The sequence below is a fragment of the Protopterus annectens genome, chromosome 2.part2 (genome assembly GCF_019279795.1).
Source record: "Protopterus annectens isolate FY-2018-M chromosome 2.part2, PAN1.0, whole genome shotgun sequence".
NCBI classification, from domain to species: domain Eukaryota; kingdom Metazoa; phylum Chordata; order Ceratodontiformes; family Protopteridae; genus Protopterus; species Protopterus annectens.
Window position 1 is genome coordinate 352,949,572 of NC_056730.1, and position 15,962 is coordinate 352,965,533.

The 15,962-nt window shown below is 42.6% G+C and overlaps 1 protein-coding gene across 1 annotated transcript in view; it reads left to right on the forward strand.

Moving 5' to 3' along the window:
- MOCS2 (molybdenum cofactor synthesis 2) overlaps positions 1 to 15,962 on the forward strand; it is a 531,485-nt gene that overhangs the window by 83,047 nt on the left and 432,476 nt on the right. Inside the window, 2 exon segments of the mRNA XM_044063897.1 lie at positions 15,263 to 15,330; positions 15,333 to 15,408. Of these exon segments, the coding sequence (XP_043919832.1) occupies positions 15,263 to 15,330; positions 15,333 to 15,388 (124 nt within the window). The 3' untranslated portion in view covers positions 15,389 to 15,408.

The window sequence follows — 15,962 nt, forward strand, 5'->3', positions numbered from 1 at the left end:
ACACTCCTCCACCTTTAGTGTTTCGGTCTTGGTTTTGTGGCCGAAAAGTGTGGTAAGAATTGTAGCCTGGTATTGCAGTGGTGCTCTCTGGAGCCTTGAACCAGGTCTCAGTCACTGCACAGATATCAATGTTCTTCATTTTTAGGAGTGCCCCGAGAGAGTGCATTTTGAGGTTTAGACTTCTAGCATTGAGTAGCATTACCTTCTGATTTTGCATGCTTGTATCTGTTATGGTGGTGGTTTTATCCTTTGAACCTCTCCTAAAAAAGGCACTATAGGGGTGGCAAGAGCTTTAGCCAGTAACCTGAATCCCAGGGATGACAGGTGCAAACCATCTCTGGCAAAGCATTGTGATTTGTCGATCATGTCTTCCCAGGCAGACAAATACTGGATCCCCTTTGAATGACACCAGAAGCTTAGCCAATTGTTGAAGTCAATCATTTTGTCCTTTTACTGTGGTATCATTCTGGGCGAAGGCAGGATGCTACTCAGGGCTAGGGTCATACCTGCCTGGGTCACATGCTCCAAGAGCTCTTCCATGTCTCTCTTCATTTAGTCCAATGAGGTATGACTCAAGTCATTCACTCCAGCATGGACAATGACAGAGTCATATTTGTACTTGTTGTGGAGTGACTTGACTGCATGCGTTATGTGGCGGATCCTGGCACCTGACAGGCAGCTGACTGTAATTTTCTCCTTATTCAGCCTGGTGAGTGGGACATCAGTGTGCCTGACTATACAGTCACCTATGACTAAAGTGTTGGGTGCTTTGTCTTGCCTTAGGGGCTGTTGTTGGGTGGCACACTGGTGATGTCCTTCAAGAATGCAACTGCAGTCATAACATATGGGTTGTCCTGCCTCAGGCAGCCCTCGTTTGGCCGAATTTCCAAAGTCTGGGTCCAGCGTCGGCTGGTGTCACCTCCTTTCCGACGTCACAACGGCTGGACTATAAAGGCATCGGCCAACGCCATCTTCTTCAGTCTTTCTTGCCGCGCGGTGCCCGAAGCAGAAGCAGTTCGCAAGTGCCGGTCGGTCATCTCCAGTGTTTTTAGTACCAAAGTCATCTAAAAGCTAAGTACCCCGTTGGGGAACTTTTTTTCTTGCCTCAGCCGATGTCAGAACAAATTGAGAAAGTTAATAATTGTTTGTCTTGTGGTAAACAAATACCTCATAAGGACTTCCATTCTTACTGTCTTCCTTGCCTGGGCCCAGACCACGACGTCTGGCCTGTGCTGCCTGTGCTTGCTTTAATAAGCGCACTCTCAGGCGCCGGGCAGAATTTGCTGAAGATTTTTTCGGCTAATCCTTTGCGTATATCATGCCATCGGATCAACCGACAGCTCAATCTTCCAAAAAACGGAAGGACCGGGACCGGCATCCTCGGCCCGCGTTCTCTACCAATACTACTCCTAGACCTTCCGCTAGTGCTCTGCTCCTGCGAAGCGGTAATTCAACCGCTCCAGGCCGACGACACAGCGTTAACTCGTCCTTCGGTCCCAGAGACCTCTCCGGTGCTGGTTGTTGATTTTCCTCCGGAAACCGAAGTTCTTGATTTACCCGACACCATTCCGGTGGACAAGGTCACTTCTGCACGTGGGGCTGCTAGGCCTCCTGTATCTATGTCCATCAAGGCCTTTGCACGTGCTAAGGCCGCCAGCCAGGCCAAGGCCCATCCTAAACCTGCTGTCCAGGCCCCCTCCTCTGATAAACAGATAATGTCTCTTGCTGCAGACCTTATTTCCCTTATCAGGGGGTCTCAGCCTCACCCAGATAGAGGTTCTCAACCTCCTGCAGAGAAAAGGCCTAGAACTGAGCAGACTGAAAACCTCTCTTCAGATGAGGCCTCTGGGGATTCTGAACATTCAGATATTCAAGAAGAATCCTTCCAGGCCTATGAGGACTCTGATGCTGAGGAATCAATTCCCTCTGCCTCTCCTCCAGAGGATTTCTCGTTTGGTGAAGTCCTGCACTCAACGAGGGAACATTTCCAATGGCAGGGTCAGGAATTCTGTGATTCCAGGAAAAGGCTCCGTACCTTCCTAAAGCTTCCCCAGCACAGACCTTTAGCTATTCCTCCTGTGATGGATGTTTTGGATGATGTTTTCTCTGATTCCAGTACTAACCCTGATTCTCTACCCCTGCTCCTGTCAAGCCAGACAGATATTACAGAGTCCCTGACACTCACAAACATCTCTTTAAGGCCCACACCGTGGATTTAGAATCTATTTCACAGGGTCCCAAGGGAGTGGCTACCTCCACTGCCAAGAATCCTTTGCCAGTGGATAGGGAAGCCAGGTCTATGGAGAGATGGGGTAAAAAAGTTTATACCTCTACCACCCTAGCCATGAGGTCACTTAACTGCCTTTTTCATATGTTTCAGTACCAGGATTTTTTACTGGATGATTTACAGAAAAAGTTAGCCTCTCCAGAGCCTATTGACAGAAAGGCATTGCAGGATCCCATACATAACACTCAGCAGGTTAACAATCATTTTCTTCAGTGTAGTTATGATGCATTGGAGGCTTCATGTAGGGCAGCTATGACGGGGGCTGTGATACGTAGACATGCTTGGTTAAAAGATCAGCCACTGCCAGACCATGGCAAAGTAAAGTTACTTGATGCATCTCTGGAAAAACAGAAGCTTTTTGGCGCTAATGCACAACATGTGTTGAAGTCCATTGAGGAAAAAGCTAAGTCAGTACAGACAGTCAAGGATTTCCTCCAGGTTCAGCCACCCAGATTCAGTAGAAACTGGCCTTCAAAGAATTGGTCCTTCCCAGACTCGGACAACTTTCAAAGGGGAAAGAACAGGCGTGGCCGAGGCCAAGGCCAATACCGAGGCTCCTACAGGGGCCGCCAATGGCAACCTACAAATCAAAGAAATGCTGCAGCCAGCCCAGCTGCACCACAAGGACAATCACAATGACGACTTTCATACCGCCTACAAGGGCTCAGAGAGAAGCACCCTTGGGCGAAAAATTATCCTTATTCTCAAAAAACTGGCATATCTTAACCAAGGACAGCTGGATTCTGGATTTAATAGACAAGGGCTACAGATTCCACTTCCATACTTTACCTACAAGACAAGGCATGCCAAACCTGCCACACCATCAAAGGGCAGAGGCACTCATTCAAGTTTCAAAACTATTAAGTATAAAAGCAATAGAAAAGGTACCTCCTCAGGAACAAGGCCAGGGATTTTATTCAAGACTGTTCCTTGTTCCAAGAAAGGAAAACAAATGGAGGCCTATACTGGACTTGTCTACTCTAAATAACTTTCTCATTGTGCCAAAGTTCAAAATGCTGACGTTACAGCAATTCCTTCCCATGCTGGGCAAGGGGTCTTGGCTGGTCACTCTGGACCTCAAGGAGGCATACCTGCATGTCCCAATCAGACAAAGCTGCAGAAGATACCTCAGATTTCTTGCAGGGACAGAGCATTATCAATTCTCAGCATTGCCGTTTGGCTTATCTACTGCACCCAGAGTGTTCACGAAATGCCTGGCATCAGTAGTGGCACACTGCAGACTCCAGGGAATTCAGATGTATCCCTACCTGGACAACTGCCTCATACAAGCAGACAACAGACAAACCTTAATAAAAAACTTGGACTATGTCATGCATTTACTTACAGGCCTTGGGATACACGATCAACATTCAGAAATCAAGACTACTGCCATCCCAACAGATTATTTTCCTAGGAGCCAAACTGGACTCACAAACACAAATGGCCTACCTCACAGAGGAAAAACAACAGCAGTTGCCAGAGTACTTCAAAGGCCTAGCACAGCTCTCCCAGCTGACTGCAAGGAAACTCCTGCAGGCCGTGGGGTTCATGGCATCATGCATTCTACTGATACCTTTGGCAAGACTTCATATGAGAAAGCTGCAATGGTATTTGAAAAGCTTATGGTCCCAACACAGCCAAAGCCTAGAGGACGTAATCCCACTTATTCCATGTCTGCAAAAAGAATTCTTGTGGTGGGCTCAAGCAAGTCAATTAAACAAAGGCATGTCTTTCAACAGACCTCAAGCAGGTCAAATAATTACAACAGACGCCTCAGACCATGGATGGGGGGCGTACATGGAGGACAGATGAGTTCAAGGGCAATGGACACCAAAGGAAAGACATCTGCACATAAACCAAAAAGAGATGTTGGCAGTGATACATGCAATCGAGAGTTTCGAAAAATCACTGCAGCAAGGGCATTTACTAATAAGGACAGACAACACCACTGTCATGTGGTATATATAAACAAGCAGGGAGGGACTCATTCATACCCCCTCTGCAGACTAACAATGATTCTCTGGGAAAAAGCACTGAGTCTGAAGATACACCTGCAATCCCACTTTGTGCCAGGCAAGGACAATGTACTGGCGGACAAGCTAAGCAGAAATTTCTTGGATCCACACGAATGGATGCTGCATCCCCACATTTTCTCACAAATAACAAAGACATGAGGAAGACCGGACATAGATCTCTTTGCGTCTCACACGAATCATCACCTGGAAAAGTTCTGTACCAGGACCCACCATGCTCTAGCCTGGACAACGGATGCTGTCTCCTTCAGCTGGAATTCCCTAAAAATTTATGCATTTCCTCCTCTGCCACTGTTGACCAAGGTGATCCTGAAGATCAAAGCAGAACAACCAACAGGCATTCTGATAGCTCCAGACTGGCCAAAGCAACACTGGTACCCTTTGCTGTTGAGCATAACTCGGACCAAACCGTGGCCTCTGCCCCTATGGCCCCTGCTCCTATCACAACACAACTACAGGACTGTTCACCAAAATCTGAAATCATTACATCTGACAGCTTGGAGGTTACCTTAACTCCTTCCGCTTCCAGTCTTTCCAAGGCAGTTCAGGACATCTTATTGGAAGCACGCAGGCCGTCCACCAGAAAAACCTATTCAGCCAAGTGGAAGAGATTCAGCATCTGGGCTGCCAGTAGGGGTCAGGATACAACAGTACTGAGTATACCTCAGATATTGGAATACTTGGCAGAAATGTTTCATTCTGGACTCTCATATTCTTCCATAAAGATTCATGCCTCAGCAATCTCAGCAAGATACAATTGTGATCCACCAGTGTTCTCACATCCTTTGCTAAGACAGTTCCTGAGAGGGATAAAGAATATCAAGCCTCCCAGAAAACAACCAGTACCTGCATGGGACCTCAATTTTGTATTGGAAAAATTATCTCTTCCTCCCTTTGAGCCAGCAGCAACCTCAGAGATGCAATTTCTATCATGGAAAACGGTGTTTCTATTGGTAGTCACATCAGCAAGAAGAGTCTCTGAGATACAGGCACTCATGGCAGTACCTCCTTTCCTCATTTTTCATCAGGACAGAGTCTCTCTAAGAACAAATCCTTCTTTCATGCCAAAGGTAATTTCCAGGGTGTCTCTAAATCAAGCTATTCACCTTCCTACTTTCTTCCCCAATCCTCAAAATAGAGGGGAAAGACTGCTGCATACCTTGGACATACACAGGCAACTACGCTACTACTTGGACAGAACTAAGGCCACCAGAAAGTCTGACCAGCTGTTTGTAGCCTATGCTGCTGGAATACAAGAAAAAGCAATCTCCAAGCAAACAGTTTCAAAATGGATTGGACACTGCATCAGATTTTGCTATTCTTACCATGGAAAAAGTGTGCCAGCCAATATTAGGCCACACTCCACCAGAGCTATAGCCACATCCACAGCTTTCCTAAGAGGAGTGGCTACAAAGGACATTCTAGAGGCTGCTACATGGAGCTCCGTGCATACATTTACCAAACACTACAACCTGCCTTTATACTCCAGATCCCGAGCAGGCTTTGCTTCGGCAGTCCTGCAGGGCATTTTAGCTACACCATCTTTTTCTTAGCTCCATCCACCCCCAGCTTGGCTATGGTATTCAACCCATATGTTATGACTGCAGTTGCATTCTTGAAGGACATAGTACAGTTTTGTACCTACCATAAATGTAGATGTCCGATAGATATGCAACTGCAGTCAGATTTTCCCTCCCTCCTTCCCCTCTTTTCTTTCTTTGGGTCCATTCCCCTGTTCCTTTTAGCTGGGGGTATCTCCTATGGTGTATCTGTTTATTACTGTTGTGCATGTCTGGAATTGTTTATCCATTCACCAAATTTAGCCTTCCTAGGAGGGCACCTGGCATCTGGGGCAAGAAACACTGAAGAAGATGGCGTTGGCCGATGCCTTTATACTCCAGCCGTGCTGACGTCGGAGAGGAGGCGACACCAGCCGACGCCGGACCCAGACTTTGGAATCCGGCCGACCGAGGGCTGCCTGAGGCAGGACAACCCATATGTTATGACTGCAGTTGCATATCTATCGGACATCTACATTTATGGTAGGTACAAAACTGTACTTTGTGAGCTATGTGTCACTTTGGTTGTGACTTGGTGTTTGTTTGCGTTTCGGCTTCGGAGGTCCTTGTTGCCTGGGCAGGTTAATGTTAAGGGCCTCTGCATATGTGGGTTTAGTGTTGCTATGTGTGGGTGTTGATGGTGTGGGTTTTGAAGGGCTATGAGTTGCTTGAGGTGTAATGTGGGTGTTAACCTTCTCCTCTTGACTGTCTAGCACAATCTTAGCCGGAGAGAGCTTAGCTTCCAGTTTGGCTATGTAAGTGCATCTCTCGCAGGTTGTAGTGTTGGGTGGTAGGAGGAGAGGATTGTCTGTGTACATGAGGCACCAGATGGACAGGAGAAATCACCGGAAGCAGACCCTTGGACATGCCTGTTTAGGTGCTTTTTTGTAAAGTTTAAGAGCTGTTTTCTCTTACCTTTGCAAGGTACTCTGCAATAATAGGCTGTTTAGTGCCTATGATTAATTTCTCCTTATTGACAAGGAGAGATGAGTGCTTGAATCAGTTTCCGGCTTCCTTGTGCTTTCCAGCAGATTCTAGAGCAAGTGCTAGTCACAGGGGTTCAGATTTTAGTGCTACTACTGAGAAACCAGCTAGTTCTAGGGAAAATTTGAAGAGCAGACTTTCTGGCACCTGGAATAGTTTAATTATAGCCTCGCAGTGCTGCACGATGTGAAAAATGTGCAAACACACACGTTTTTAAGCCAGAAAGTTGAAAGGGATAGAGATGAACTCAAAAAGGCTAATAAAATTACAATTTCAGAGCTGGATACCACTCCTGTAGCGTTAGATAGGCAGTACAATGCTTACCAGTCCCACTGGTAAGCAGTAGGACTTCCCACTACCACAGCAAGGTCTGGATAGCTCTGAGCACAGAAAATAAAGTCCTGAGACAAGCAAAGCCTGGGATATGGACTGACTAGAAAAGGTGGGAAACGAGCAAACAAGATAGTATTTTTTTTGTTGAAACAGGCTAAACAATGCAATAATACAGTAAATAAACACAGAAAAAGCTAACACACTTGAGTGTGTAGTCCTAAACAGTAAAAGCAATTAAAACTCTACAAAATTAGCGATTTAAAACTTTTTAAATGAAGCAAGGCAAGTGCACAACTGAAAAACAATTTGAGGCAGTAGCACAGCAGAATAAGTAGCTAGTCTACATATACAAAGAAGTCTATATATACAGAAAATCAGCTAAAACACACAAACACTTCAGATGCAGTGCAACCTAGAGCACTTGAACTGTAGCAATGTTAAGGCAATTACAGTTATAATAAATGCTCTAAAATATACTCTATATTTCCAAAATGTTTGAGAAGCACAGTCAGAACAAAGGAGATTTAGGCAAATTTTTTTTTTTTGAAAGGGAAAAAGGAGAAACAGTAGGCCGTATTAAATGTTCTCCCTGTATTAGGTAGAATGAGCTAATGACACTAGACTGGGAGGAGTGTCCCAGATCAGATTTAAATTAGGGGCTGGCAACTGCAAAGCTGCCAAGTATAACAGCAAGACACCAACAGGGAAGGAGGGTGGGAATACTAAAGCTACTAAAGCTATTATCCTGCGGAGAGAGTAAGCACTACAGAAAGCCACAAAATTAAAGTTTTTAAACAGATAAATGAGCAATGAGACTCTACAGAATGCTTTTTTAACTGCAAACAAATCAGTTACCCGTGCAGATGAGTTAATAGCAATAAAAATACACTCAAAAACGGTGCAGCAGGCAATAAAAAGTGCTATATATAAATTGCTAGAAACAATAATCAGTATAAATAATCGAAAAAAAGCAGAATACTTATATATCTCAGCTAACAGTAGTAGTCAACACCTCTCCTCCACTCTGCTCAGTGTGTATAGACAGAAACCCTCTCAAAGTTAGGGCTTAAATACCAGAAGATACAACCTTAAGACAACTTTTTTTTTTTTTACAAGAACACAAAAGAACCAGCCCCCACTAGCCAGCAGCCAGTTAACACAATCTAGCCCAGGTAAAGAAAGGCTTCAGCTAATTCAAGATGGCCTGTTCATGTACTTTGAACAATCACTGTATAAACAAACAAGCCCAGAGCCAGCAATTCTGACTAGGACATACTAAAGCTATTATCCTACAGAGAGAGTAAGCACTACAGAAAGCCACAAAATGAAAGTTTTTAAGCAGATAAAGGAGCAATGAGACTCTACAGAATGCTTTTTTAACTGCAAACAAATCAGTTACCCATGCAGATGAGTTAATAACAATAAAAATACACTCAAAAACTGTGCAGCAGGCAATAAAAAGTGCTATATATAAATTGCTAGAAACAATAATCAGTATAAATAATCGAAAAAAACAGGATACTTATATATCTCAGCTAACAGTTGTAGTCAACACCTCTCCTCTACTCTGCTCAGCGACATGGAAAACCTTGCTTTACTACAACTGTCATCGTTTCTACCCTAAACGTATCAGTATTGTGACTGGGGTGGGTGTATAATCACTGCAGCCCACTTCATCAGGAAGGTGACAGAAACAACAGTGACAGGGATAATGAATGAGATGGGCAAGACACCCTCCTTACATATATACATAAACATACGACAGCACAAGAAAACCTGCTATTTCTGGTGCATACCAATGCTTGTAGATGGATACCATTAACCCCTTATCATATCCTTGATAGCTACACATCCCCTAACATGGGTCTGGAAAACCGCACCTCTTAACCTTCAGCCTAGCACCATACTTATGGGTGACTTCAACTACTCCTCCATAAACTAGGAGACTTATACAACCCATCATTCATTTGCTCAGAGGTTTTTGGACCTTTGTCAAGGCAAACACCTTGGAGCAGACTAGTTAGCTCCCCAACGAGAGGTACAGATATCCTTGACCTCATACTCACCAACATGGGATGATGCTGCTTCTTCCCATATCCTTGACCTGGTACTCACCAACATGGGGTGATGCTGCGTCTTCCCATATCCTTGACCTAGTACTCACTAACATGGGATGATGCTGCTTCTTCCCATATCCTTGACCTAGTACTCACCAACATGGGATGATGCTGCTTCTTCCTATATCCTTGATCTAGTACTCACCAACATGGGATGATGCTGCTTCTTCCCATATCCTTGACCTAGTACTCACCAACATGGGATGATGCTGCTTCTTCCCATATCCTTGACCTAGTACTCACCAACATGGGATGATGCTGCTTCTTCCCATATCCTTGAACTAGTACTCACCAACATGGGATGATGCTGCTTCTTCCCATATCCTTGACCTAGTACTCACAAACATGGGATGATGCTGCTTCTTCCCATACATTAACTCCTCCCTGATAAGATCTGACCACAAAATGATTTTCTTTAGTATAGGGTCCTCGCACCTGTGGTTAATTGGGCATTGAGCAGCTCAAGCAAGTCATGTTGTTTGACCAGTCTAGCAATGCACTTGTCCTTTATGAACACTGAGACACCTCCTGTCTTTGTTTTATCCTGGGAAGACCGAAATATATGAAAGGCATTGTAGCCTTTGATAGCCAGAGTGCTTTCCATTGTTCTGAACCATGTTTCCAAGACTGCACATATGTCTGGTAAGATCACAGAATGATCTCCTTTAGTATTAAAAATAACCTAAAACCCCCATCAAACTCCAAACCTGTTAAGAACTTTGCTAAGGCCAGTTATCTCAGACTAAGTGGCAGCTTATTAAACTTCCAAGCCCTTCCAAACCCAGATGACACTAAGGCGTACTCTGAGCTGTACACACAACCACTGTACAACCACATTCATAGCTAAATAGAGGAGGTAGTACCTGTTGAGTCAAACGTTTGTTTACTGGCAAAAATAAACCACCTTGGTGGACCCCTAGCATAAATAGGCTATTTGAAAAAAAAAAAATCCTTTCCAAAGCCCAAAAGCAACAGACGAAACAGTGCAAAAAGACACTCTCCAGTCTGAACAAACAAATTAGAGAGCTGGTCAAATCTGCTAAAGCAAACTTTGAGGGAAAGATAGCCTCCCAGGTAAAAGCTAACCATAAGACTTTTTTAATTATGTTTGTAACCTCACGAGAGATGCTCAATAATGTGCCAAGTTAATCATGAACAGCAGCATTTACATCCACTATAGCAAACCTACTGGCTGAAAAGTTCAGTTCAAACTTCTACCCCATCACCTCCTGCCACACCCAAAGAAATACCTGCAACCATCCCCCATCCAGTCGTCATGAGAGGACAGATCCTTACTGCACTTGCTAAAGCCAAAAACACAGCCTCCATGGATCCAACAACATTCCAGGATGCTTATCTTAAATAGCTTAAAACAGAATCTATCAGGATCACTTTAACCCTCTTTAACCACAGCCTCCAGGCGCACTTTGTCCTAGAGGAAAGGAAGACTGTAGCAGTTATCCCTCTGCACAAGGGGGCCCATCAACTGACCCAGAGAACTACAGACCCATAGGCTTGACCAGTCTTATCTGCATTGCCATGGAGAGCGTTATCATGGACATGATCAGCAATAACATAGGAACTCTCCAAAAACTGGACCAGACCCAGTGTGACTTCACCCGGGCCATGGATGAGGGTAAAACAGTACACACTGCTTATCTAGACCTGGCGAAAGCTTTTAACACAATCCCCCACTCAGTTGCCATAGATGAACTTACTGAGTTAGGCATAATCCCCTACGTCGTCAAATGGATTGCCAGCTGGCTCACTGACAGGGCACATGTTCTGATGGGTGAATCCACTTTTGTTAAGAAACCTGTTATTAGTCATGAAGTGTTGGGCTCCCTTCTGTTTGGTGTATACTTCTCTGAAGTGAAGGCCAGTGTTGGGAACCTCTGGCTCACCAAGTTTGCTGAAGACTGTAAGCTGGGGGCAATCAGTGAATCCCCAAATGATGCTGACATCCTACAAACAGGCCTAAAAATGACAAACTATTGGTGCCAAATCCATGGTCTGAGACTAAATGCTAAAAAATTACGTAATCATGTCCTTCGGTATATTGGCTGTCCCTGAAAATTATAATATTGATAGCACAACCGTAAAGGTTGACCCAGTGTTGAGGGACCTAGGAACACAGATTGTTTTAAACTTTTACCATCAAGTAGTTACAGAAGTGAGGAAATGTGTGTGGCTCAACTTATGAATAAAGGCATGGCATCAAGATCAAAGGAAGTCCAGTCCCATTGTACTCTTCCCTCATCAGGCCCATAATCAAGTCCAATGCTGTCTTCTGCATGTATCTAACCAGTCACTTACTGCAATTGTAGTGGCCCCAGAGGTTTCTGACTAAAAATACAAAGCATAAGACGATTCTTATGCAGACTGACTAGAGGCCCTATCCCTTTACTTCGTCTCATATCATTTATTGGGAGGGGACTTATGTCTGACCTACAAGGCATTCTTTGATCCAGCCCTGATGAAGATGTTACATATTCACAAGAAACATTATACAAGGCTTATGAGTTCCATGGACCTGAACCTTATTTGTGATGCCAACAGAACTTGCTGGAGAGACCGATTCATATCCCAAAGGCTACCTTGTCTATGGAATTAACTTTGTCTTCGTAAAACAAAGTCTTTCCCTCACTCTCCAAAAAGGATTTAGATAAATGGATGGGGAACTGTAAATTCACTCCTGGGGTACTTCCAATGCCCCTTATGAACAGAGACATTCTGTAAAATGACTCAGGGCTTCAACACCCAAAGACCCACAACCCTGATACTACCCCATCCCATATCTGAGGAGTTGAGATATAATATTGTCATATTCTGGTTATTATTGGCTAAGTTTGTAAAGGTTGTTGTGCCATTAGCATAGTAATCATCTATGAACCTATGCACATTTCCATAGCTTTCTGTCTTTTTGTAGCAGCTGCTGTACTCTTGACATTGGCAGGACTAATTGTCCCTCTTAAGACTGACAGCAGTACTTAACAGGGTAGACTACAGCTTTCTCTGTGTCTATAGTATGTCATGCAGGCATAGACAAATTACTCTGCAAAGTATTTAAGAAGTTAAACTTGGGAAAAAAGCAAAAACAAAGAAGAAAGTAGGTGGACTTTCCCTTCCTTTGATTCCAAGGCAAGAAAATGAACGTTTTACATAGTACATTCAAGTTTCTGGTACCTACACAATACTGGAACCATATTATAAGGAGAAAAGCAACCTAAGGATTGAGTTAAACAGTAGGAGAGGACAGATGTTTCCTTTATTGCTGCTTGACAGAGCCCAGCACTTCCCCAGCCCATACATTGAATGCATTGTACCTCACTGCACTAGATTTTGATTCTTGTTGGTCCAGACAAGCATTGTGTTTCATCACATTGTATGCACTCTTGACCTTTTAAGGTCTTGTTGACATCATTGTCAGCATTGACTGACCTCACTAGCTGCAAAATACCTTGCTTGCTTCTGTCCTTTGCACAAATACAAAAGCAAATTATTTTCTCTTCCTATCTCAAGATGTCATTCTTGTCTTTTATTATAGGATCATATGAGGTTACTACATCTGTATAAACTTCTTGTGTACCACCACCACCAGGATGAATATTAATGAGTGGGGAGAGATGTCATCTTTTCACCTTCCAGATTGTGAAACTTAACCTACATTTGTTGAACACAAAGATCAGGTGATATTATGCCTTATCATGAGCGGACAAGTGATCCTCTGTGGCGACCCCTAACTGGGAAAAGCCGAAAGAAGAAGAAGAAGATTGTATTAGCATAGTTTGTGCCTGTCACTCATTAACTCGAGACACAGAATTCCTGTTAGTCTGAAATGTTGTATACCTGTAAAGCCCATGTTGGTTCACTAAAAGGTATCGCATTTCCTGTGTATTTTCTTTTAGTAGAGCAGCATTGTATTTCTTCATTTCTTTCTGCCTACATTTATGGTGCAGTGAATGCGGTGTTTTGGATTTCACACAGTTATTGATGCTGCAGCATAGGGCAATGTCTCCAGGTCTTACAAAACGCAGTAAAAGTACTATTGAAAATTCAGTTGTATGCCTTAAATGTTTCAATTATTCTACAGACATGTTTTGCCATTCTGTAGTAAAGAACATTCCTGTTTGTGCATGTTTAGTCTCCACAGTTTACAGTTTTAATGAACTTTTTAGTGTAAATAAAACATTTAAACTACAGATTACCAATATAATTTCTGTTACCATGTTACTGGTAAGTTTGATGGTGGTAGTACACAGATTTTTCTTCTTCCCTGTATCATTTTATATTTTTATTTGATAACAAGCATATGCAAAAAAAATACATGTCTTACTGTTCTTCCAAGCCATTTAGAGAGTTCTGCTTCACCAATTTACCAGTAAGATGTCATGTTGAAGTAGAATTTATTTTACCTGTTGAGTGGGCATTTTAATGTGTACTTAAGGTCATACATTTTTCTGGTTATATTCATTTTCGTATGTCACACAGGATGCTCTGTTGAATGCTCAAGGACTACTAGTAATAGTGTATTTTATACAAAGATTGAGCGCTCTGCTTTACTCGCTAGTATTTTTTTTCTTTTAATTTGATGGAACCACTTGACACAAGGGGCAGCTTGGAAGTGCAGTCACTGGCTTAGAAGTCACACCGTTTGTAAGTTGAAACTGAGAGAATAAGAAGTGGGAATTAGAAGTTAAAACATCTTGTAACTTTTATCTGTACAGTCTGATACTCCTGTGCCCTTATCAACATCGGAGTCTACCAATTCTTTAACTCCATCAGCTACCCGATTAAGCTGGGGCTAATCATGAAACCTGTGGTGTTGGGGGGGTCGCACCTTCACCTTCCTCTGAGGGGGTTACTCTTTAGACTTAGCCTAGTGGGTGGAGAGAAACAGTTAAGTGGTATGGCCAAGGGGTGGTTGTGCAATGGGGACATGTGGCATTTGCCCTGCTTCTACAGTAGCAGCTCAGCCATGTCCCCACCATTCTCCCTGTTTCGACTACATAGGGATCCCCCAGAATACACCATAGATTGCTGATGAGAGCAGCTACATAGCCATCCACCATCCCCTGGTGTCGCCCAAACAACTAATTGACCCCAGGTGAACTGGGCTGTAATCAGGGTGTTAGTCCACTACTCTGTTGGAGTACTAGCATTTTGTAACTTTATTAACATTAATCTTATTTTTCTGAATGTTATAAATGCAAATGCATTTAGACACATATACACACACATGAATATATGTATGTGTGTGTGTGTGTGTGTGTGTATATGTATGTATATATATATATATATATATATATATATATATATATATATATATATATATACATATACACACAAACACACACACACACACACACACACACACACACACACACACACACACAAATGCTTGTTTTTGCGTATTTTTAAGTAGACTGTGTTTTGCTGTTTATTACAGTTTTCATAAAATGTTTCAAGACCTTGTTTATTTGAAAATGCACAGTTATGATATATGGTACAGACTTCTTTGATTATAAAAGGTGAACAGCACTTGTATGAGCTAAAACATGTAAACCTGTGTTAAAATCAAATGTTATGCATGTACCCACTACATGTTTTGCTATTAGAGTTTGAGATAAGTTATCTAGTACCTAGCAGACTTAAAATTGTTGCAAAAAGTTTTCATTCCTTATTCTATATGTATTTTTTCAGGATTCTTTCTGACTACACATATTCAATTGTAGTTTACACAATGTAATATCAGTTATGGAGTAGAACATGTAGATTGTTATTATTCCAGGTTTGATTATTATATTTGTGATCATTTTTGACCATAGACAAATTTTAAAAGTGTGCAACCTGATATTATGATTATAAGAAGTCTATATACTGAGACTTATCTTTGTAACAGCTGTTGTATAATCAAGGTCTAATCATCTTTTCTTACCTTTTCTTCAGTCTCGTTGCCATACGTGACCACATCATTCTTGCGGTTAATCAAGAATACATCAGCGTGGGTGATCAGCTTTTGTCCTCCAGCCAGGACACGAGGTCGCCGTTATCCCCCCCATCAGTGGAGGTTAGGTCTTGGCAGATATATTCAGGTATATCTAGTTTCTCTTCATAAGCAACATCTGGAGCAGGAGGCTTTAGGTTGAAAGCCCTGATGGATTCCTTTATTTTTCTTAGATCTGCTGACTCTGTTGATGAATGTCTTACAATTTTCCGTTTCCGCCTAGAACTTGCTGTTGTGTTTTTGTTGTACGGAGCCATTATGTTCTGAAAGAACTGCAAACTGAATTAATAACAGAGAATGATTAATACTTAGAACAGTAACTTAGACAACTGTTTAGACAAATGCGTGTCAGATATCTGCAGAGAAAAAATCATTGGACATTTTAAATAGAAATATAAAAAAGCCCCAAAATCCACAAATCCACGTTGAGTGCTCTTACTGCTTTTATTCTGAGGATTGTTAATGAGCATACAATAGAAGTGCACAGAGAACTATATGTAATCACAGAATATCTTGTCAGAAATTTGTCATTGCACGTTGTATGAGAGACGCACCTGGAGTCAGTGCTGGTAATATAAAATCAAAAGTAAAATTGAAGAGGTACATAATGTTATGATGTGGATATGTCGAATTTAGTACCAA